Below are 25,324 nucleotides of genomic sequence, written 5' to 3' on the forward strand. Positions count from 1 at the left end.
GACTATTGTAATGTTGACTACTGTAATGTTGACTACTGTACTGTAATGTTGATTACTGTAATGTTGACTACTACTGTGATGTTGACTAATGTACTGTAATGTTGATTACTGTAATGATGACTACTGTAATGTTGACTACTACTGTAATGTTGACTACTGTAATGTTTACTACTGTACTGTAATGTTGACTACTGTAATGTTGACTACTTTAATGTTGATTACTGTAATGATGACTACTGTAATGTTGACTACTGTAATGTTGACTACTACTGTAATGTTGATTACTGTACTGTAATGTTGAGGGAGCTAGCGCACAACCTTTATACCTGCTGTAAGTTTGATTTGATTTGATACTCCACATGAATACCCTGCAACTCGCTGCAGCTCCCGAGTGGCGCAGCGGTCTAAGGCACTCCATCTCAGTGTTTGAGGCTTCACTACAGCTGTGATTGGGAGTCCTATAGGGCGGCGCACAATTGGCCCAGCTTCGTCTGGGTTTGGCTGGGGTAGGCCCTCATTATAAATAAGAATTTGTTCTTAACTGACTTGCCTCGTTAAATAAAACAAACAAAAAATTGGCTGCTATCTGATCCAGTGAACAGAGGGAATCTGACTCCAACAGAGAGAGATTTAGAGGGAATCTGACTCCAACAGGGAGATTTAGAGGGAATCTGACTCCAACAGAGAGAGATTTAGAGGGAATCTGACTCCAACAGAGAGAGATTTAGAGGGAATCTGACTCCAACAGAGAGAGATTTAGAGGGAATCTGACTCAAACAGGGAGATTTAGAGGGAATCTGACTCAAACAGGGAGATTTAGAGGGAATCTGACTCCAACAGAGAGAGATTTAGAGGGAATCTGACTCCAACAGAGAGAGATTTAGAGGGAATCTGACTCAAACAGGGAGATTTAGAGGGAATCTGACTCCAACAGAGAGAGATTTAGAGGGAATCTGACTCAAACAGGGAGATTTAGAGGGAATTTGACTCCAACAGAGAGAGATTTAGAGGGAATCTGACTCAAACAGGGAGATTTAGAGGGAATCTGACTCAAACAGGAAGATTTAGGGGCAAGAGAGAATTGGATCAACTGAAGAAGCAAAAGATTTTGCACAATCACTCAGGGATCATCCTAAAATCCTGTTCCAAGTAAAAGAAACAATTATCAAGAGTATCAATTTGATTTAATCCACAATGACTATCATTGATGCTGTTCTTGTTGCTGTTGTTTATGTGCATTGGGCGTGTATAAGTTTACTACATGTGAGGTTAGTAGTGTCCATTCACATCACATATTGGTCAATGAAATTGAAGTTTTGTGAGTGGTAAAACTCCAGAAACATGGTCATAGCGGTTGTTTTGGAGTGTCTGAGATGGAACTGCGTTAGAACTGTCAAATCCACAAGTGGCTCCTTGCATTATACCTAAAGCAGACATTGCCATTGGCTGCAGGGAGTCGCATTAACAGAATACAGCCTGGTTTACAGGTTGGAACACTGGAATGTGAGATGTAATCTACACCTCCATTAGGAACACTGGAATGTGAGATGGAATCTACACCTCCATTATGATGACAGAAACCCTCATTATTTAGTTGAATGATTTTTCTATTTTCTATACAGCCTACACTTTCTCCTTCTGAACTTGTAACGTGAGTGGGACGGGTGTGGCAATGATCGCAAGATGGCTTCCAACGCAGTTCCATCTCCAACATTGCCAAAACATCCGCTAATCGGGTGTCTGCTATCGCCAGTTAAGGCTTGATTTGATTGGACCTATGCCATAGTCTTTCTCCTGTGACCTTCAAGTCTTGTCCTTCAAGCTAAATGTAGAATACAGCACTGTTGTATACGTCAGCCCCTCAGTGATGAAGAGCTGCTTTCCAAATGGCACCCTGTTTCCTGCATAGTGCACTTCTTTTGACCTGAGCCACTATGTAGGTAATGGGGAGTCATTGGGAAGGTACCCAAGGTTAGCCACAGGCGCAGCCATGTGGGAACTTAGAGAGCACAGAGCCAGAGCAGTACTATGATAGTTGGCCAATAGCCCAGTGTAATGGATGTGGTTCAGTGGAACATGTTTCCATGATGCCATACGTTGCCTGAGACTTGCCTGAAGGCTTGTGTTAGCTCCCTGAGCTCTAGCCTTTAGCTCGGCGGGCTAACACAAGCCGTATGGTGTGACTGTTCAGGAGACAGTAGGTTCAAACCCAGTTGATCACAGCAGCAGTGTTAGCCCGCTGAGCTAAAACCAAGGCATGCTATGTAGCCTACCAACAGAGATACCAACATAACCCCCTAAGCCCCTAGCCCCCAAAACCCCTAGCCCTTAAACCCCTAGCCCCTCACCCCTAAACCCCTAGCCCCTAACCCTTAAACCCCTAGCTCCTGTACCCCTAAACCCCTCACCCCTAAATCCCTAGCCCCTAACCCCTAAACCCTAGCTCCTGTACCCCTAAACCCCTCACCCCTAAACCGCTAGCCCCTAACCCTTAAACCCCTAGCTCCTGTACCCCTAAACCCCTCACCCCTACACCCCTAGCCCCTAACCCCTAAACCCCTAGCTCCTATACCCCTAAAGCCCTAGCTCCTGTACCCCTAAACCCCTAGCCCCTAAACCCCTAGCCCCTAACCCCTAAACCCCTAGCCCTTAAACCCCTAGCCCCTAACCCCTAGCCCCTAACCCTTAAACCCCTAGCTCCTGTACCCCTAAACCCTTAGCCCCTAACCCTTAAACCCCTAGCTCCTGTACCCCTAAACCCCTAGCTCCTGTACCCCTAAACCCCTAGCCCCTAACCCCTAAACCCCTAGCCCCTAACCCCTAACCCCTAGCCCCTAGCCCCTAACCCCTAGCCCCTAGCCCCTAGCTCCTAGCCCCTAGCCCCTAACCCCTAACCCCTAGCCCCTAGCCCCTAGCTCCTAGCCCCTAGCCCCTAACCCCTAGCCCCTGCAGACTGGCAAGTTATCCAGTGGAGGGTTGGGGGTTTCTGGCTTCTGCTACCTTTTATTTATGCATTAGCTGCTGAGAGGAAGAGATCCAGAAAAGTCACTTGCTTCTGAACATCCGCTCTGGCTGTATCAGTGAAGGGATTTAAATGTTTACTTCTCTGTGAAGCTTTTTATCTTGCAGCTGGGAGGGATTGGAGCTATTTAGCTAGTGGCTGGGAGAGATTGGAAACTTTTTATCTTGCAGCTGGGAGAGATTGGAACTTTTTATCTTGCAGCTGGGAGAGATTGGAACTTTTTATCTTGCAGCTGGGAGAGATTGGAACTTTTTATCTTGCAGCTGGGAGAGATTGGAAACTTTTTATCTTGCAGCTGGGAGAGATTGGAACTTTTTAGCTGGTGGCTGTGAGGAATTTAAGCTTTTTAGCTTGTGGCTGGGAGTGATTGAAGATTTTTAGCTGGTGGCTGGGAGGGATTGAAGATTTTTAGCTGGTGGCTGGAGGGATTGAATAATTTTAAGTGATGTGTTTGGAGAGCCAGCAGAGACAGACAGAGCCGCACCAGGAAGAGAACAGTGATGGGTTTGAGTTTTAATCAATGTGACAGAAGTTCTGCCAGCTCCACTGGCTTGTCCTTATCTAACTAGCCTCTGTGACTCTGCATATCAAAGCCACGGCTTGGTAAATGGAACATGTGTTTTGAAGGAATAAACCTCTGTCTTGTCTTGGTGACTCTTTCTGCCATGTGGCTGAGCCGGTGTTTTGGCGTGTTGAAAAAGCCTGTTTTACAAGACTCCTTGACTCTGCATAGAGAAAGCCACGGCTAGGATGGAAAATGTAATTGGGGAATATGGAATAAACCTCTTTTGGTAGTCTCTCTTAACAGACTGTTAACTTAATCGAGGTAGCTGGCCTGCGCACACAATATTTGGTTCTATGTTCCACGATTGGTATTACTGTCTTGCCTCTTGGTGACACTTCTTGCCATGTGGTCAGTGACCTGGGCCTGGCCTGGTGACAGAAACACAGGGGATTAAGCCCAGTGTGACACCATAGTGTAGTAAGCATGTTCAGACAGTGTGGAGTGTGATACTAAGCTGGTTGGACTCTAGGCCTTACTAAGCCATCTGGGACAGGCTTAGGGGTTAAGACTAGGCTGGGGTTAAGACTAGGCTGTGGACAGGCTGGGGACAGGCAGCGGACTGCTGGGGTTAAGACTAGGCTGTGGACAGGCAGCATACTGCTGGGGTTAAGACTAGGCTGTGGACAGGCTGGGGACAGGCAGCGGACTGCTGGGGTTAAGACTAGACTGGGGACAGGCTGTGGACTGCTGGGGTTAAGATTAGGCTGTGGACAGGCAGTGGACTGCTGGGGTTAAGAATAGGCTGTGGACAGGCTGGGGACAGGCAGCGGACTGCTGTGGTTAAGACTAGGCTGTGGACAGGCTGGGGACAGGCAGTGGACTGCTGGGGTTAAGACTAGGCTGTGGACAGGCTGTGGACTGCTGGGGTTAAGACTAGGCTGGGGACAGGCAGCGGACTGCTGGGGTTAAGACTAGGCTGTGGACAGGCTGGGGACAGGCAGTGGACTGCTGGGGTTAAGACTAGGCTGGGGACAGGTATTGGACTGCTGGGGTTAAGACTAGGCTGGGGACAGGCAGAGGACTGCTGGGGTTAAGACTAGGCTGGGGACAGGCAGCGGACTGCTGGGGTTAAGACTAGGCTGCGGACAGGCAGCGGACTGCTGGGGTTAAGACTAGGTTGTGGACAGGCTGGGGACAGGCAGTGGACTGCTGGGGTTAAGACTAGGCTGTGGACAGGCTGGGGACTGCTGGGGTTAAGACTAGGCTGTGGACAGGCTTAGGGGTTAAGACTAGGCTGGGGTTAAGACTAGGCTGTGGACAGGCTGGGGATAGGCAGTGGACTGCTGGGGTTAAGACTAGGCTGTGGACAGGCTGGGGACTGCTGGGGTTAAGACTAGGCTGTGGACAGGCTGGGGACTGCTGGGGTTAAGACTAGGCTGTGGACAGGCTGGGGACAGGCAGTGGACTGCTGGGGTTAAGACTAGAAGGTGGACAGGCTGGGGACTGCTGGGGTTAAGACTAGGCTGTGGACAGGCTGGGGACAGGCAGCATACTGCTGGGGTTAAGACTAGGCTGTGGACAGGCTGGGGACAGGCAGCGGACTGCTGGGTTTAAGACTAGGCTGTGGACAGGCTGGGGACAGGCAGCATACTGCTGGGGTTAAGGCTAGGCTGGGGACAGGCAGCATACTGCTGGGGTTAAGACTAGGCTGGGGACAGGCAGCGGACTGCTGGGGTTAAGACTAGGCTGGGGACAGGCTGGGGACTGGCAGCATACTGCTGGGGTTAAGACTAGGCTGGGGACAGGCAGCATACTGCTGGGGTTAAGACTAGGCTGTGGACAGGCAGCGGACTGTTGGTGTTAAGACTAGGCTGGGGACAAGCTGGGGACAGGCAGCATACTGCTGGGGTTAAGACTAGGCTGGGGACAGGCAGCATACTGCTGGGGTTAAGACTAGGCTGTGGACAGGCTGGGGACAGGCAGTGGACTGATGGGGTTAAGACTAGGCTGTGGACAGGCAGCATACTGCTGGGGTTAAGACTAGGCTGTGGACGGGCTGGGGACAGGCAGTGGACTGATGGGGTTAAGACTAGGCTGTGGACAGGCTGGGGACAGGCAGCATACTGCTGGGGTTAAGACTAGGCTGGGGACAGGTATTGGACTGCTGGGGTTAAGACTAGGCTGGGGACAGGCAGAGGACTGCTGGGGTTAAGACTAGGCTGGGGACAGGCAGCGGACTGCTGGGGTTAAGACTAGGCTGGGGACAGGCAGCGGACTGCTGGGGTTAAGACTAGGTTGTGGACAGGCTGGGGACAGGCAGTGGACTGCTGGGGTTAAGACTAGGCTGTGGACAGGCTGGGGATAGGCAGTGGACTGCTGGGGTTAAGACTAGGCTGTGGACAGGCTGGGGACTGCTGGGGTTAAGACTAGGCTGTGGACAGGCTGAGGACTGCTGGGGTTAAGACTAGGCTGTGGACAGGCTGGGGACAGGCAGTGGACTGCTGGGGTTAAGACTAGAAGGTGGACAGGCTGGGGACTGCTGGGGTTAAGACTAGGCTGTGGACAGGCTGGGGACAGGCAGTGGACTGCTGGGTTTAAGACTAGGCTGTGGACAGGCTGGGGACTGATGGGGTTAAGACTAGGCTGTGGACAGGCTGGGGACAGGCAGCATACTGCTGGGGTTAAGGCTAGGCTGGGGACAGGCAGCATACTGCTGGGGTTAAGACTAGGCTGGGGACAGGCAGCGGACTGCTGGGGTTAAGACTAGGCTGGGGACAGGCTGGCGACTGGCAGCATACTGCTGGGGTTAAGACTAGGCTGGGGACAGGCAGCATACTGCTGGGGTTAAGACTAGGCTGTGGACAGGCAGCGGACTGTTGGTGTTAAGACTAGGCTGGGGACAAGCTGGGGACAGGCAGCATACTGCTGGGGTTAAGACTAGGCTGGGGACAGGCAGCATACTGCTGGGGTTAAGACTAGGCTGTGGACAGGCTGGGGACAGGCAGTGGACTGATGGGGTTAAGACTAGGCTGTGGAGAGGCTGGGGACAGGCAGCATGCTGCTGGGGTTAAGACTAGGCTGTGGACAGGCAGCATACTGCTGGGGTTAAGACTAGGCTGGGGACAGGCAGTGGACTGCTGGGGTTAAGACTAGGCTGGGGACAGGCAGCATACTGCTGGGGTTAAGACTAGGCTGTGGACAAGCTGGGGACAGGCAGCATACTGCTGGGGTTAAGACTAGGCTGAGGACAGGCAGTGGACTGCTGGGGTTAAGACTAGGCTGAGGACAGGCAGCATACTGCTGGGGTTAAGACTAGGCTGAGGACAGGCAGTGGACTGCTGGGGTTAAGACTAGGCTGGGGACAGGCTGGGGACTGCTGGGGTTAAGAATAGGCTGTGGATAGGCTGGGGACTGCTGGGGTTAAGACTAGGCTGTGGACAGGCAGTGGACTGTTGGGGTTAAGACTAGGCTGTGGACAGGCAGCGGACTGCTGGGGTTAAGACTAGGCTGTGGACAGGCTGGGGACAGGCAGCATACTGCTGGGGTTAAGACTAGGCTGTGGACAGGCTGGGGACAGGCAGCATACTGCTGGGGTTAAGACTAGGCTGTGGACAGGCTGGGGACAGGCAGTGGACTGCTGGGGTTAAGACTAGGCTGGGGACAGGCAGTGGACTGCTGGGGTTAAGACTAGGCTGGGGACAGGCAGTGGACTGCTGGGGTTAAGACTAGGCTGTGGACAAGCTGGGGACTGCTGGGGTTAAGACTACGCTGTGGACAGGCTGGGGACAGGCAGCATACTGCTGGGGTTAAGACTAGGCTGGGGACAGGCAGTGGACTGCTGGGGTTAAGACTAGGCTGGGGACAGGTAGTGGACTGCTGGGGTTAAGACTAGGCTGGGGACAGGCTGGGGACTGGCAGCATACTGCTGGGGTTAAGACTAGGCTGGGGACAGGCAGCATACTGCTGGGGTTAAGACTAGGCTGTGGACAGGCAGCGGACTGTTGGTGTTAAGACTAGGCTGGGGACAGGCAGTGGACTGCTGGGGTTAAGACTAGGCTGGGGACAGGCAGCATACTGCTGGGGTTAAGACTAGGCTGTGGACAGGCAGCATACTGCTGGGGTTAAGACTAGGCTGGGGACAGGCAGCATACTGCTGGGGTTAAGACTAGGCTGTGGACAAGCTGGGGACAGGCAGCATACTGCTGGGGTTAAGACTAGGCTGAGGACAGGCAGCATACTGCTGGGGTTAAGACTAGGCTGAGGACAGGCAGTGGACTGCTGGGGTTAAGACTAGGCTGGGGACAGGCTGGGGACTGCTGGGGTTAAGACTAGGCTGTGGACAGGCTGGGGACTGCTGGGGTTAAGACTAGGCTGGGGACAGGCAGCATACTGCAGGGGTTAAGACTAGGCTGAGGACAGGCAGCGGACTGCTGGGGTTAAGACTAGGCTGTGGACAGGCAGTGGACTGTTGGGGTTAAGACTAGGCTGTGGACAGGCAGCAGACTTCTGGGGTTAAGACTAGGCTGTGGACAGGCTGGGGACAGGCAGCATACTGCTGGGGTTAAGACTAGGCTGTGGACAGGCTGGGGACAGGCAGCATACTGCTGGGGTTAAGACTAGGCTGTGGACAGGCTGGGGACAGGCAGTGGACTGCTGGGGTTAAGACTAGGCTGGGGACAGGCAGTGGACTGCTGGGGTTAAAGACTAGGCTGGGGACAGGCAGTGGACTGCTGGGGTTAAGACTAGGCTGTGGACAAGCTGGGGACTGCTGGGGTTAAGACTAGGCTGTGGACAGGCTGGGGACTGCTGGGGTTAAGACTAGGCTGTGGACAGGCTGGGGACAGGCAGTGGACTGCTGGGTTTAAGACTAGGCTGTGGACAGGCTGGGGACTGATGGGGTTAAGACTAGGCTGTGGACAGGCTGGGGACAGGCAGCATACTGCTGGGGTTAAGGCTAGGCTGGGGACAGGCAGCATACTGCTGGGGTTAAGACTAGGCTGGGGACAGGCAGCGGACTGCTGGGGTTAAGACTAGGCTGGGGACAGGCTGGGGACTGGCAGCATACTGCTGGGGTTAAGACTAGGCTGGGGACAGGCAGCATACTGCTGGGGTTAAGACTAGGCTGTGGACAGGCAGCGGACTGCTGGGGTTAAGACTAGGCTGTGGACAGGCTGGGGACAGGCAGCATACTGCTGGGGTTAAGACTAGGCTGTGGACAGGCTGGGGACAGGCAGCATACTGCTGGGGTTAAGACTAGGCTGTGGACAGGCTGGGGACAGGCAGTGGACTGCTGGGGTTAAGACTAGGCTGGGGACAGGCAGTGGACTGCTGGGGTTAAGACTAGGCTGGGGACAGGCAGTGGACTGCTGGGGTTAAGACTAGGCTGTGGACAAGCTGGGGACTGCTGGGGTTAAGACTACGCTGTGGACAGGCTGGGGACAGGCAGCATACTGCTGGGGTTAAGACTAGGCTGGGGACAGGCAGTGGACTGCTGGGGTTAAGACTAGGCTGGGGACAGGCTGGGGACTGGCAGCATACTGCTGGGGTTAAGACTAGGCTGGGGACAGGCAGCATACTGCTGGGGTTAAGACTAGGCTGTGGACAGGCAGCGGACTGTTGGTGTTAAGACTAGGCTGGGGACAGGCAGTGGACTGCTGGGGTTAAGACTAGGCTGGGGACAGGCAGCATACTGCTGGGGTTAAGACTAGGCTGTGGACAGGCAGCATACTGCTGGGGTTAAGACTAGGCTGGGGACAGGCAGCATACTGCTGGGGTTAAGACTAGGCTGTGGACAAGCTGGGGACAGGCAGCATACTGCTGGGGTTAAGACTAGGCTGAGGACAGGCAGCATACTGCTGGGGTTAAGACTAGGCTGAGGACAGGCAGTGGACTGCTGGGGTTAAGACTAGGCTGGGGACAGGCTGGGGACTGCTGGGGTTAAGACTAGGCTGTGGACAGGCTGGGGACTGCTGGGGTTAAGACTAGGCTGGGGACAGGCAGCATACTGCAGGGGTTAAGACTAGGCTGAGGACAGGCAGCGGACTGCTGGGGTTAAGACTACGCTGTGGACAGGCTGGGGACAGGCAGCATACTGCTGGGGTTAAGACTAGGCTGGGGACAGGCAGTGGACTGCTGGGGTTAAGACTAGGCTGGGGACAGGTAGTGGACTGCTGGGGTTAAGACTAGGCTGGGGACAGGCTGGGGACTGGCAGCATACTGCTGGGGTTAAGACTAGGCTGGGGACAGGCAGCATACTGCTGGGGTTAAGACTAGGCTGTGGACAGGCAGCGGACTGTTGGTGTTAAGACTAGGCTGGGGACAGGCAGTGGACTGCTGGGGTTAAGACTAGGCTGGGGACAGGCAGCATACTGCTGGGGTTAAGACTAGGCTGTGGACAGGCAGCATACTGCTGGGGTTAAGACTAGGCTGGGGACAGGCAGCATACTGCTGGGGTTAAGACTAGGCTGTGGACAAGCTGGGGACAGGCAGCATACTGCTGGGGTTAAGACTAGGCTGAGGACAGGCAGCATACTGCTGGGGTTAAGACTAGGCTGAGGACAGGCAGTGGACTGCTGGGGTTAAGACTAGGCTGGGGACAGGCTGGGGACTGCTGGGGTTAAGACTAGGCTGTGGACAGGCTGGGGACTGCTGGGGTTAAGACTAGGCTGGGGACAGGCAGCATACTGCAGGGGTTAAGACTAGGCTGAGGACAGGCAGCGGACTGCTGGGGTTAAGACTAGGCTGTGGACAGGCAGTGGACTGTTGGGGTTAAGACTAGGCTGTGGACAGGCAGCAGACTTCTGGGGTTAAGACTAGGCTGTGGACAGGCTGGGGACAGGCAGCATACTGCTGGGGTTAAGACTAGGCTGTGGACAGGCTGGGGACAGGCAGCATACTGCTGGGGTTAAGACTAGGCTGTGGACAGGCTGGGGACAGGCAGTGGACTGCTGGGGTTAAGACTAGGCTGGGGACAGGCAGTGGACTGCTGGGGTTAAAGACTAGGCTGGGGACAGGCAGTGGACTGCTGGGGTTAAGACTAGGCTGTGGACAAGCTGGGGACTGCTGGGGTTAAGACTAGGCTGTGGACAGGCTGGGGACTGCTGGGGTTAAGACTAGGCTGTGGACAGGCTGGGGACAGGCAGTGGACTGCTGGGTTTAAGACTAGGCTGTGGACAGGCTGGGGACTGATGGGGTTAAGACTAGGCTGTGGACAGGCTGGGGACAGGCAGCATACTGCTGGGGTTAAGGCTAGGCTGGGGACAGGCAGCATACTGCTGGGGTTAAGACTAGGCTGGGGACAGGCAGCGGACTGCTGGGGTTAAGACTAGGCTGGGGACAGGCTGGGGACTGGCAGCATACTGCTGGGGTTAAGACTAGGCTGGGGACAGGCAGCATACTGCTGGGGTTAAGACTAGGCTGTGGACAGGCAGCGGACTGCTGGGGTTAAGACTAGGCTGTGGACAGGCTGGGGACAGGCAGCATACTGCTGGGGTTAAGACTAGGCTGTGGACAGGCTGGGGACAGGCAGCATACTGCTGGGGTTAAGACTAGGCTGTGGACAGGCTGGGGACAGGCAGTGGACTGCTGGGGTTAAGACTAGGCTGGGGACAGGCAGTGGACTGCTGGGGTTAAGACTAGGCTGGGGACTGGACTGCTGGGTTAAGACTAGGCTGTGGACAAGCTGGGGACTGCTGGGGTTAAGACTACGCTGTGGACTGGGGACAGGCAGCATACTGCTGGGGTTAAGACTAGGCTGGGGACAGGCAGTGGACTGCTGGGGTTAAGACTAGGCTGGGGACAGGCTGGGGACTGGCAGCATACTGCTGGGGTTAAGACTAGGCTGGGGACAGGCAGCATACTGCTGGGGTTAAGACTAGGCTGTGGACAGGCAGCGGACTGTTGGTGTTAAGACTAGGCTGGGGACAGGCAGTGGACTGCTGGGGTTAAGACTAGGCTGGGGACAGGCAGCATACTGCTGGGGTTAAGACTAGGCTGTGGACAGGCAGCATACTGCTGGGGTTAAGACTAGGCTGGGGACAGGCAGCATACTGCTGGGGTTAAGACTAGGCTGTGGACAAGCTGGGGACAGGCAGCATACTGCTGGGGTTAAGACTAGGCTGAGGACAGGCAGCATACTGCTGGGGTTAAGACTAGGCTGAGGACAGGCAGTGGACTGCTGGGGTTAAGACTAGGCTGGGGACAGGCTGGGGACTGCTGGGGTTAAGACTAGGCTGTGGACAGGCTGGGGACTGCTGGGGTTAAGACTAGGCTGGGGACAGGCAGCATACTGCAGGGGTTAAGACTAGGCTGAGGACAGGCAGCGGACTGCTGGGGTTAAGACTAGGCTGTGGACAGGCAGCATACTGCTGGGGTTAAGACTAGGCTGGGGACAGGCAGCATACTGCTGGGGTTAAGACTAGGCTGTGGACAAGCTGGGGACAGGCAGCATACTGCTGGGGTTAAGACTAGGCTGAGGACAGGCAGCATACTGCTGGGGTTAAGACTAGGCTGAGGACAGGCAGTGGACTGCTGGGGTTAAGACTAGGCTGGGGACAGGCTGGGGACTGCTGGGGTTAAGACTAGGCTGTGGACAGGCTGGGGACTGCTGGGGTTAAGACTAGGCTGGGGACAGGCAGCATACTGCAGGGAAGACTAGGCTGGGACAGGCATACTGCTGGGGTTAAGACTAGGCTGTGGACAGGCAGTGGACTGTTGGGGTTAAGACTAGGCTGTGGACAGGCAGCAGACTTCTGGGGACAAACTTAAGACTGGCTGTGGACAGGACTAGGCCTGGGGACAGGCAGTACTGCTGGGGTTAAGACTAGGCTGTGGACAGGCTGGGGACAGGCAGCATACTGCTGGGGTTAAGACTAGGCTGTGGACAGGCTGGGGACAGGCAGTGGACTGCTGGGGTTAAGACTAGGCTGGGGACAGGCAGTGGACAGGCTGGGGACAGGCAGTGGACTGCTGGGGTTAAGACTAGGCTGTGGACAGGCTGGGGACTGCTGGGGTTAAGACTAGGCTGTGGACAGGCTGGGGACTGCTGGGAAGACTAGGCTGTGGACAGGCTGGGGACAGGCAGTGGACTGCTGGGGTTAAGACTAGGCTGTGGACAGGCTGGGGACTGATGGGGTTAAGACTAGGCTGTGGACAGGCTGGGGACAGATGGACTGGGGGTTAAGACTGGGCTGGGGACAGGCAGCATACTGCTGGGGATTAAGGCTGGGGGTTAAGACTGGACAGGCAGCATACTGCTGGGGTTAAGACTAGGCTGGGGACAGGCTGTGGACTGCTGGGGTTAAGACTAGGCTGGGGACAGGCTGGGGACTGGACTACTGCTGGGGTTAAGACTAGGCTGTGGACAGGCACAGCAGTGGACTGCTGGGGTTAAGACTAGGCTGGGACAGGCAGCTGGGACTGGACTGGGGTTAAGACTAGGCTGTGGACAGGCTGGGGAAAGACAGCATACTGCTGGGGTTAAGACTAGGCTGTGGACAGGCTGGGGACAGGCAGCATACTGCTGGGGTTAAGACTAGGCTGTGGACAGGCTGGGGACAGGCAGTGGACTGCTGGGGTTAAGACTAGGCTGGGGACAGGCTGGGGACTGGACTGCTGGGGTTAAGACTAGGCTGGGGACAGGCTGCTGGGGTTAAGACTAGGCTGGGGACAGGCTGGGGACTGCTGGGGTTAAGACTAGGCTGCTGTGGACAGGCTGGGGACAGGCAGCATACTGCTGGGGTTAAGACTAGGCTGGGGACAGGCAGTGGACTGCTGGGGTTAAGACTAGGCTGGGGACAGGCTGGGACTGGACTGCTGGGGTTAAGACTAGGCTGGGGACAGGCATACTGCTGGGGTTAAGACAGGCTGTGGACAGGCAGCTGCTGGGGTTAAGACTAGGCTGTGGACAGACAGGCAGTGGGGGACAGGCAGTGGACTGCTGGGGTTAAGACTAGGCTGGGGACAGGCAGGACAGGCAGCATACTGCTGGGGTTAAGACTAGGCTGGGGACAGGCTGGGGACAGGCATACTGCTGGGGTTAAGACTAGGCTGTGGACAAGGCTGGGGACAGGCAGCACTGCTGGGGTTAAGACTAGGCTGTGGACAGGCAGCATACTGCTGGGGTTAAGACAGGGGGACACTGCTGGGGTTAAGACTAGGCTGACAAGGACAGGCAGTGGACTGCTGGGGGTTAAGACTAGGCTGGGGACAGGCAGTGGACTGCTGGGGTTAAGACTAGGCTGGGGACAGGCTGCTGCTGGGGAAGACTAGGCTGTGGACAGGCTGGGGACTGCTGGGGTTAAGACTAGGCTGGGGACAGGCAGCATACTGCAGGGGTTAAGACTAGGCTGAGGACAGGCAGCGGACTGCTGGGGTTAAGACTAGGCTGTGGACAGGCAGTGGACTGTTGGGGTTAAGACTAGGCTGTGGACAGGCAGCAGACTTCTGGGGTTAAGACTAGGCTGTGGACAGGCTGGGGACAGGCAGCATACTGCTGGGGTTAAGACTAGGCTGTGGACAGGCTGGGGACAGGCAGCATACTGCTGGGGTTAAGACTAGGCTGTGGACAGGCTGGGGACAGGCAGTGGACTGCTGGGGTTAAGACTAGGCTGGGGACAGGCAGTGGACTGCTGGGGTTAAGACTAGGCTGGGGACTGCTGGGGTTAAGACTAGGCTGTGGACAGGCTGGGGACTGCTGGGGTTAAGACTAGGCTGTGGACAGGCTGGGGACAGGCAGGACTGCTGGGTTAAGACTAGGCTGGGGACAGGCTGGGGACTGCTGGGGTTAAGACTACAGGCTGGGGACAGCATACTGCTGGGGTTACTAGGCTGGGGTTAAGCATACTGCTGGGGTTAAGACTAGGCTGTGGACAGGCAGCGGACTGCTGGGGTTAAGACTAGGCTGTGGACAGGCTGGGGACTGCTGGGGGGTTAAGACTAGGCTGGGGACAGGCATACTGCTGGGGAAGACTAGGCTGTGGACAGGCTGGGGACAGCGGACTGGACAGGCTGTGGACAGGCAGCATGCTGGGGTTAAGACTAGGCTGGGGACAGGCAGTGGACTGCTGGGGTTAAGACTAGGCTGTGGACAGGCTGGGGACTGATGGGGTTAAGACTAGGCTGGGACAGGCAGCATACTGCTGGGGTTAAGACTAGGCTGTGGACGGGCTGGGGACAGGGACAGCATACTGCTGGGGTTAAGACTAGGCTGTGGACAGGCAGGCATACTGCTGGGTTAAGACTAGGCTGGGGACAGGCAGCGGACTGCTGGGGTTAAGACTAGGCTGGGGACAGGCTGGGGACTGCTGGGGTTAAGACTAGGCTGGGGACAGGCAGCATACTGCTGGGGTTAAGACTAGGCTGGGGACAGGCATACTGCTGGGGTTAAGACTAGGCTGTGGACAGCATACTGCTGGGGGTTAAGACTAGGCTGGGGACAGGCAGCATACTGCTGGGACAGACTAGGCTGTGGACAGGCATAAGACAGGCTGTGGACAGGCTGGGGACAGGAGCATGCTGGGGTTAAGACTAGGCTGGACAGGCTGGGACAGGCAGTGGACTGGGGGTTACTGGCTGGGGACAGGCAGTGGACTGCTGGGTTAAGACTAGGCTGGGGACAAGCTGGGGACAGGCACAAGCTGGGGACTGCTGGGGTTAAGACTAGGTGGACAGGCTGGGGACAGGCAGCATACTGCTGGGGTTAAGACTAGGCTGTGGACTGCTGGGGTTAAGACTAGGACAGGCTGGGGACAGGCAGTGGACTGCTGGGGTTAAGACTAGGCTGTGGACAGGCTGGCTGGACTGGCTGGGGACAGCATACTGCTGGGGTTAAGACTAGGCTGTGGACAGGCAGCATACTGCTGGGGTTAAGACTAGGGGGGACAGGCAGTGGACTGCTGGGGTTAAGACTAGGCAGGCTGGGGACAGGCTGGGGACAGGCAGCATACTGCTGGGGTTAAGACTAGGCTGTGGACAGGCAGTGGACTGCTGGGGGTTAAGACTAGGCTGGTTGGTGTTAAGACTGGAGCTGGGGTTAAGACTAGGCTGGGGACAGGCAGCATACTGCTGGGGTTAAGAGGCTAGGCTGTGCTGGGGGTTAAGACAGGCTGGGGACAGGCAGCGGACTGCTGGGGTTAAGACTAGGCTGGGGACAGGCTGGGGACTGGCAGCATTGCTGGGGTTAAGACTAGGCTGGGGACAGGCAGCATGGACTGCTGGGGTTAAGACTAGGCTGTGGACAGGCAGCGGACTGTTGGTGTTAAGACTGCTGGGGACAGGCAAGCTGGGGTTAAGACTAGGCTGGGGACAGGCAGCATACTGCTGGGGTTAAGACTAGGCTGTGGACAGGCAGGCAGGGACTGCTGGGGTTAAGACTAGGCTGTGGACTAGGCTGGGGACAGGCTGGGGACTGCTGGGGTTAAGACTAGGCAGGCTGGGGACAGGCAGTGGACTGCTGGGGTTAAGACTAGGCTGTGGACAGGCTGGGACTGCTGGGGTTAAGACTAGGCTGTGGACAGGCTGGGGACTAGGCTGTGCATACTGCTGGGGTTAAGACTAGGCTGGGGACAGGCAGCACTGCTGGGGTTAAGACTAGGCTGTGGACAGGCAGCATGGACTGCTGGGGTTACAGGCAGGCTGGACTGCTGGGGGTTAAGACTAGGCTGGGGACAGGCAGTGGACTGCTGGGGTTAAGACTAGGCTGGGGACAGGCAGCGGACTGCTGGGGTTAAGACTAGGCTGTGGACAGGCTGGGGACAGGCAGCATACTGCTGGGGTTAAGACTAGGCTGTGGACAGGCTGGGGACAGGCAGCATACTGCTGGGGTTAAGACTAGGCTGTGGACAGACAGGCAGTGGACTGCTGGGGTTAAGACTAGGCTGGGACAGGGGACTGCTGGGGTTAAGACTGGGCTGGGGACAGGCAGTGGACTGCTGGGGTTAAGACTAGGCTGTGGACAAGCTGGGGACTGCTGGGGTTAAGACTAGGCTGTGGACAGGCTGGGGACTACTGCTGGGGTTAAGACTAGGCTGTGGACAGGCAGTGGACTGGGGGTTAAGACTAGGCTGGGGACAGGCTGGGGACTGGCAGCATGCTGGGGTTAAGACTAGGCTGGGGACAGGCAGCATACTGCTGGGGTTAAGACTAGGCTGTGGACAGGCAGCGGACTGCTGGGGTTAAGACTAGGCTGGGGAGTGGAAGACTGGGGACAGGCAGCATACTGCTGGGGTTAAGACTAGGCTGTGGACAGGCTGGGGAAGACTAGGCTGGGGACAGCATACTGCTGGGGTTAAGACTAGGCTGTGGACAAGCTGGGGACAGGCAGCATACTGCTGGGGTTAAGACTAGGCTGAGGACAGGCAGCATACTGCTGGGGTTAAGACTAGGCTGAGGACAGGCAGTGGACTGCTGGGGTTAAGACTAGGCTGGGGACAGGCTGGGGACTGCTGGGGTTAAGACTAGGCTGTGGACAGGCTGGGGACTGCTGGGGTTAAGACTAGGCTGGGGACAGGCAGCATACTGCAGGGGTTAAGACTAGGCTGAGGACAGGCAGCGGACTGCTGGGGTTAAGACTAGGCTGTGGACAGGCAGTGGACTGTTGGGGTTAAGACTAGGCTGTGGACAGGCAGCAGACTTCTGGGGTTAAGACTAGGCTGTGGACAGGCTGGGGACAGGCAGCATACTGCTGGGGTTAAGACTAGGCTGTGGACAGGCTGGGGACAGGCAGCATACTGCTGGGGTTAAGACTAGGCTGTGGACAGGCTGGGGACAGGCAGTGGACTGCTGGGGTTAAGACTAGGCTGGGGACAGGCAGTGGACTGCTGGGGTTAAAGACTAGGCTGGGGACAGGCAGTGGACTGCTGGGGTTAAGACTAGGCTGTGGACAAGCTGGGGACTGCTGGGGTTAAGACTAGGCTGTGGACAGGCTGGGGACTGCTGGGGTTAAGACTAGGCTGTGGACAGGCTGGGACAGGCAGTGGACTGCTGGGTTTAAGACTAGGCTGTGGACAGGCTGGGGACTGATGGGGTTAAGACTAGGCTGTGGACAGGCTGGGGACAGGCAGCATACTGCTGGGGTTAAGGCTAGGCTGGGGACAGGCAGCATACTGCTGGGGTTAAGACTAGGCTGGGGACAGGCAGGGACTGCTGGGGTTAAGACTAGGCTGGGGACAGGCTGGGGACTGGCAGCATACTGCTGGGGTTAAGACTAGGCTGGGGACAGGCAGCATACTGCTGGGGTTAAGACTAGGCTGTGGACAGGCAGCGGACTGTTGGTGTTAAGACTAGGCTGGGGACAAGCTGGGGACAGGCAGCATACTGCTGGGGTTAAGACTAGGCTGGGGGACAGGCAGCATACTGCTGGGGTTAAGACTAGGCTGTGGACAGGCTGGGGACAGGCAGTGGACTGATGGGGTTAAGACTAGGCTGGGGACAGGCAGCATACTGCTGGGGTTAAGACTAGGCTGTGGACGGGGCTGGGACAGGCAGTGGACTGATGGGGTTAAGACTAGGCTGTGGACAGGCTGGGGATAGGCAGCATACTGCTGGGGTTAAGACTAGGCTGTGGACAGGCAGCATACTGGGGTTAAGACTAGGCTGGGGACAGGCAGTGGACTGCTGGGGTTAAGACTAGGCTGGGGACAGGCAGCATACTGCTTGGGTTAAGACTAGGCTGTGGACAGGCTGGGGACAGGCAGCATACTGCTGGGGTTAAGACTAGGCTGAGGACAGGGCAGTGGACTGCTGGGGTTAAGACTAGGCTGAGGACAGGCAGCATACTGCTGGACTGCTGGACTGCTGGGGTTAAGACTAGGCTGGGGACAGGCTGGGGACTGGGGGTTAAGACAGGCTGTGGACTGGGGACTGCTGGGGTTAAGACTAGGCTGTGGACAGGCAGTGGACTGGGGGTTAAGACTAGGCTGTGGACAGGCATACTGCTGGGGTTAAGACTAGGCTGTGGACAGGCTGGGGACAGGCAGTGGACTGCTGGGGTTAAGACTAGGCTGGGGACAGGCAGTGGACTGCTGGGGTTAAAGACTAGGCTGGGGACAGGCAGTGGACTGCTGGGGTTAAGACTAGGCTGTGGACAAGCTGGGGACTGCTGGGGTTAAGACTAGGCTGTGGACAGGCTGGGGACAGGCAGCATACTGCTGGGGTTAAGACTAGGCTGGGGACAGGCAGTGGACTGCTGGGGTTAAGACTAGGCTGGGGACAGGCAGTGGACTGCTGGGGTTAAGACTAGGCTGGGGACAGGCAGTGGACTGCTGGGGTTAAGACTAGGCTGTGGACAGGCTGGGGACAGGCAGTGGACTGCTGGGGTTAAGACTAGGCTGGGGACAGGCTGGGGACAGTCAGCATACTGCTGGGATTAAGACTAGGCTGTGGACAGGCTGGGGACAGGCAGCGGACTGCTGGGGTTAGGACTAGGCTGTGGACAGGCTGGGGACAGGCAGTGGACTGCTGGGGTTAAGACTAGGCTGTGGACAGGCTGGGGACAGTCAGCATACTGCTGGGGTTAAGACTAGGCTGTGGACAGGCAGCAGACTTCTGGGGTTAAGACTAGGCTGTGGACAGGCTGGGGACAGGCAGCATACTGCTGGGGTTAAGACTAGGCTGTGGACAGGCTGGGGACAGGCAGTGGACTGCTGGGGTTAAGACTAGGCTGTGGACAGGCAGTGGACTGCTGGGGTTAAGACTAGGCTGTGGACAAGCTGGGGACTGCTGGGGTTAAGACTAGGCTGTGGACAGGCTGGGGACTGCTGGGGTTAAGACTAGGCTGTGGACAGGCTGGGGACAGGCAGTGGACTGCTGGGTTTAAGACTAGGCTGTGGACAGGCTGGGGACTGATGGGGTTAAGACTAGGCTGTGGACAGGCTGGGGACAGGCAGCATACTGCTGGGGTTAAGGCTAGGCTGGGGACAGGCAGCATACTGCTGGGGTTAAGACTAGGCTGGGGACAGGCAGCGGACTGCTGGGGTTAAGACTAGGCTGGGGACAGGCTGGGGACTGGCAGCATACTGCTGGGGTTAAGACTAGGCTGGGGACAGGCAGCATACTGCTGGGGTTAAGACTAGGCTGTGGACAGGCAGCGGACTGTTGGTGTTAAGACTAGGCTGGGGACAAGCTGGGGACAGGCAGCATACTGCTGGGGTTAAGACTAGGCTGGGGACAGGCAGCATACTGCTGGGGTTAAGACTAGGCTGTGGACAGGCTGGGGACAGGCAGTGGACTGATGGGGTTAAGACTAGGCTGTGGACAGGCAGCATACTGCTGGGGTTAAGACTAGGCTGTGGACGGGCTGGGGACAGGCAGTGGACTGATGGGTTTAAGACTAGGCTGTGGACAGGCTGGGGACTGATGGGGTTAAGACTAGGCTGTGGACAGGCTGGGGACAGGCAGTGGACTGCTGGGTTTAAGACTAGGCTGTGGACAGGCAGTGGACTGCTGGGGTTAAGACTAGGCTGTGGACAGGCTGGGGACAGGCAGCATACTGCTGGGGTTAAGGCTAGGCTGGGGACAGGCAGCATACTGCTGGGGTTAAGACTAGGCTGGGGACAGGCAGCGGACTGCTGGGGTTAAGACTAGGCTGGGGACAGGCTGGGGACTGGCAGCATACTGCTGGGGTTAAGACTAGGCTGGGGACAGGCAGCATACTGCTGGGGTTAAGACTAGGCTGTGGACAGGCAGCGGACTGCTGGGGTTAAGACTAGGCTGTGGACAGGCTGGGGACAGGCAGCATACTGCTGGGGTTAAGACTAGGCTGTGGACAGGCTGGGGACAGGCAGCATACTGCTGGGGTTAAGACTAGGCTGTGGACAGGCTGGGGACAGGCAGTGGACTGCTGGGGTTAAGACTAGGCTGGGGACAGGCAGTGGACTGCTGGGGTTAAGACTAGGCTGGGGACAGGCAGTGGACTGCTGGGGTTAAGACTAGGCTGTGGACAAGCTGGGGACTGCTGGGGTTAAGACTACGCTGTGGACAGGCTGGGGACAGGCAGCATACTGCTGGGGTTAAGACTAGGCTGGGGACAGGCAGTGGACTGCTGGGGTTAAGACTAGGCTGGGGACAGGCTGGGGACTGGCAGCATAATGCTGGGGTTAAGACTAGGCTGGGGACAGGCAGCATACTGCTGGGGTTAAGACTAGGCTGTGGACAGGCAGCGGACTGTTGGTGTTAAGACTAGGCTGGGGACAGGCAGTGGACTGCTGGGGTTAAGACTAGGCTGGGGACAGGCAGCATACTGCTGGGGTTAAGACTAGGCTGTGGACAGGCAGCATACTGCTGGGGTTAAGACTAGGCTGGGGACAGGCAGCATACTGCTGGGGTTAAGACTAGGCTGTGGACAAGCTGGGGACAGGCAGCATACTGCTGGGGTTAAGACTAGGCTGAGGACAGGCAGCATACTGCTGGGGTTAAGACTAGGCTGAGGACAGGCAGTGGACTGCTGGGGTTAAGACTAGGCTGGGGACAGGCTGGGGACTGCTGGGGGTTAAGACTAGGCTGTGGACAGGCTGGGGACTGCTGGGGTTAAGACTAGGCTGGGGACAGGCAGCATACTGCAGGGGTTAAGACTAGGCTGAGGACAGGCAGCGGACTGCTGGGGTTAAGACTAGGCTGTGGACAGGCAGTGGACTGTTGGGGTTAAGACTAGGCTGTGGACAGGCAGCAGACTTCTGGGGTTAAGACTAGGCTGTGGACAGGCTGGGGACAGGCAGCATACTGCTGGGGTTAAGACTAGGCTGTGGACAGGCTGGGGACAGGCAGCATACTGCTGGGGTTAAGACTAGGCTGTGGACAGGCTGGGGACAGGCAGTGGACTGCTGGGGTTAAGACTAGGCTGGGGACAGGCAGTGGACTGCTGGGGTTAAAGACTGGGCTGGGGACAGGCAGTGGACTGCTGGGGTTAAGACTAGGCTGTGGACAAGCTGGGGACTGCTGGGGTTAAGACTAGGCTGTGGACAGGCTGGGGACTGCTGGGGTTAAGACTAGGCTGTGGACAGGCTGGGGACAGGCAGTGGACTGCTGGGTTTAAGACTAGGCTGTGGACAGGCTGGGGACTGATGGGGTTAAGACTAGGCTGTGGACAGGCTGGGGACAGGCAGCATACTGCTGGGGTTAAGGCTAGGCTGGGGACAGGCAGCATACTGCTGGGGTTAAGACTAGGCTGGGGACAGGCAGCGGACTGCTGGGGTTAAGACTAGGCTGGGGACAGGCTGGGGACTGGCAGCATACTGCTGGGGTTAAGACTAGGCTGGGGACAGGCAGCATACTGCTGGGGTTAAGACTAGGCTGTGGACAGGCAGCGGACTGTTGGTGTTAAGACTAGGCTGGGGACAAGCTGGGGACAGGCAGCATACTGCTGGGGTTAAGACTAGGCTGGGGACAGGCAGCATACTGCTGGGGTTAAGACTAGGCTGTGGACAGGCTGGGGACAGGCAGTGGACTGATGGGGTTAAGACTAGGCTGTGGACAGGCAGCATACTGCTGGGGTTAAGACTAGGCTGTGGACGGGCTGGGGACAGGCAGTGGACTGATGGGGTTAAGACTAGGCTGTGGACAGGCTGGGGACAGGCAGCATACTGCTGGGGTTAAGACTAGGCTGTGGACAGGCAGCATACTGCTGGGGTTAAGACTAGGCTGGGGACAGGCAGTGGACTGCTGGGGTTAAGACTAGGCTGGGGACAGGCAGCATACTGCTGGGGTTAAGACTAGGCTGTGGACAAGCTGGGGACAGGCAGCATACTGCTGGGGTTAAGACTAGGCTGAGGACAGGCAGTGGACTGCTGGGGTTAAGACTAGGCTGAGGACAGGCAGCATACTGCTGGGGTTAAGACTAGGCTGAGGACAGGCAGTGGACTGCTGGGGTTAAGACTAGGCTGGGGACAGGCTGGGGACTGCTGGGGTTAAGACTAGGCTGTGGATAGGCTGGGGACTGCTGGGGTTAAGACTAGGCTGTGGACAGGCAGTGGACTGTTGGGGTTAAGACTAGGCTGTGGACAGGCAGCGGACTGCTGGGGTTAAGACTAGGCTGTGGACAGGCTGGGGACAGGCAGTGGACTGCTGGGGTTAAGACTAGGCTGGGGACAGGCAGTGGACTGCTGGGGTTAAAGACTAGGCTGGGGACAGGCAGTGGACTGCTGGGGTTAAGACTAGGCTGTGGACAAGCTGGGGACTGCTGGGGTTAAGACTAGGCTGTGGACAGGCTGGGGACAGGCAGCATACTGCTGGGGTTAAGACTAGGCTGGGGACAGGCAGTGGACTGCTGGGGTTAAGACTAGGCTGGGGACAGGCAGTGGACTGCTGGGGTTAAGACTAGGCTGGGGACAGGCAGTGGACTGCTGGGGTTAAGACTAGGCTGTGGACAGGCTGGGGACAGGCAGTGGACTGCTGGGGTTAAGACTAGGCTGGGGACAGGCTGGGGACAGTCAGCATACTGCTGGGATTAAGACTAGGCTGTGGACAGGCTGGGGACAGGCAGCGGACTGCTGGGGTTAGGACTAGGCTGTGGACAGGCTGGGGACAGGCAGTGGACTGCTGGGGTTAAGACTAGGCTGTGGACAGGCTGGGGACAGTCAGCATACTGCTGGGGTTAAGACTAGGCTGTGGACAGGCTGGGGACAGGCAGCGGACTGTTGGTGTTAAGACTAGGCTGGGGACAGGTTGGGGTTAATAATAAGCTGGCGAAAGGCTGGGGTTGAGGAGGCAGGGAAGTGGCAGTAGAGTGTAAAGACAGGGGAAAATGTCTTAGCAGGTTAAGTGCTTAGTTACCTCATTGTCCATCTGTCTCGGCCATGCCAGCGTCCTGTGGCCAGTCACATCCAACAGCTGCTTTAAATACACACAGGCCATATAAGACAGCTGCTTTAAACTGACCATCCTACCGATCCTCGACTTCGGCGATGTCATCTACAAAATAGCCCCCAATACCCTACTCAATTAATTGGATGCAGTCTATCACAGTGCCATCCGTTTTGTCACCAAATCCCCATATACTACCCACCACTGCGACCTGTACACTCTCGTTGGCTGGCCTTCGCTTCATTTTCGTCGCCAAACCCACTGGCTCCAGGTCATCTACAAGACCCTGCTAGGTAAAGCCCCACCTTATCTCAGCTCGCTGGTCACCATAGCGGCACCCACCTGTAGCACGCGCTCCAGCAGGTATATCTCTCTGGTCACCCCCAAAACCAATTCTTTCTTTGGCCGCCTCTCCTTCCAGTTCTCTGCTGCCAATGACTGGAATGAACTACAAAAATTTCTGAAACTGGAAACACTTATCTCCCTCACTAGCTTTAAGCACCAGCTGTCAGAGCAGCTCACAGATTACTGCACCTGTACATAGCCCATCTATAATTTAGCCCAAACAACTACCTCTCCCCCTACTGTATTTATTTATTTAGCTCCTTTGCACCCCATTATTTCTCTCTCTACTTTGCACATTCTTCCACTGCAGAATCTACCATTCCAGTGTTTTACTTGCTATATTGTATTTACTTCGCCACCATGGCCTTTTTTTTGCCTTTACCTCCCTTATCTAACCTCATTTGCTCACATTGTATATAGACTTGTTTATACTGTATTATTGACTGTGTTTGTTTTACTCCATGTGTAACTCTGTGTCGTTGTATCTGTCAAACTGCTTTGCTTTTTCTTGGCCAGGTCGCAATTGTAAATGAGAACTTGTTCTCAACTTGTCTACCTGGTTAAATAAAGGTGAAATAAAAAATAAATAAAAAATACACACAGGCCGTATAAGACAGCTCTACAGTATGTAGCCACAATTTAACACTGTAGAAAAATGGCAGAGAACAAGGCTATTTGACTGCTATTTATCTGATCAAAAAACAGTTGACAGTGAAAATCTTGTCTTGGTTTATTTCACAGCTGATTTAAGCTGGTACTTACCTGGTATTAACTAAGAACTGTGTGGAAATCTTTCTTTCCTTCACTCTTTCTTTCCAGGCTCCATCACACTGTTGTTCCTGTTGTCCTGTGACACCCTGTTGAGTGATGGACCACCCACTTTGCTGTCCACCTCCCAGCCCTCTCCTCTGTCCCTCATTGACCTGGATCTAGATGTGGAGGAGCAGCCTGAGATGATGACCGGTAGGTTTGAGAAGCGGGCCAGCAACCAGAGGGTTGCTGGTTCATTTCCAATATCCGACTGAAACATCTGGTGAGGCATGGCAACTGGAGGCTCACTGGCATCAGTACCCTAGATGCAATCTGGCATGGCAACTGGAGCCTCACTGGCATCAGTACCCTAGATGCAATCTCCTGCCGTTGTGCTTTTGAACAAGGTATTTAACCCCTGAGAAACTGGTCCAGGGAGAGTGTTTGTGTCTTTGGGGTTGGGCTATAAGCAAAATACAAATGTCTGTGGATTGACAATAAAGTAAATAATAAATCAAGACAATAAAGTATAATTGTTTCTCTGTAGTTCCAGGCAGCCCCACCACGGTACCAGGCCTAACCTCCCAGGGACGGGAGACCTCCCAGCAGGACACGTCCCAGGAGTCCTCAGGGTTCTTCAGTGAGGACGGTGAAGACAACAAGCCTCTCCAGTCCTCTGTTAATCTCTGGGACGATGTCAGAGACCAAGTCAACATCACTGATCTAGACAGGAACTCCCTCAGAGGTACGTAGACTATGTATATGATGGTCCTTCCTGTCAGACTTCAGAGTTCCCTTGCTACACCTTGTCCATTATTTCGTGCCAAGGACAGGAGAAAGACAGGGAAGACCCTCGATAGTGGGAATACATGGCAGCAGGTAGCGTGTCTCAAACAGCAGCACCAGAC

At 56.0% G+C, this 25,324-nt stretch overlaps 1 protein-coding gene across 1 annotated transcript in view; it reads left to right on the top strand.

The window, feature by feature from the left end:
* podxl2 (podocalyxin-like 2) overlaps positions 1-25,324 on the top strand; it is a 53,929-nt gene that overhangs the window by 13,489 nt on the left and 15,116 nt on the right. Inside the window, exons 2-3 of the mRNA XM_029685239.2 lie at positions 24,486-24,629; positions 24,964-25,161. Of these exons, the coding sequence (XP_029541099.1) occupies positions 24,486-24,629; positions 24,964-25,161 (342 nt within the window). The remainder of the gene's footprint in view (positions 1-24,485; positions 24,630-24,963; positions 25,162-25,324) is intronic.

The sequence above is a fragment of the Oncorhynchus nerka genome, linkage group LG2 (genome assembly GCF_034236695.1).
Source record: "Oncorhynchus nerka isolate Pitt River linkage group LG2, Oner_Uvic_2.0, whole genome shotgun sequence".
Taxonomy (NCBI): domain Eukaryota; kingdom Metazoa; phylum Chordata; class Actinopteri; order Salmoniformes; family Salmonidae; genus Oncorhynchus; species Oncorhynchus nerka.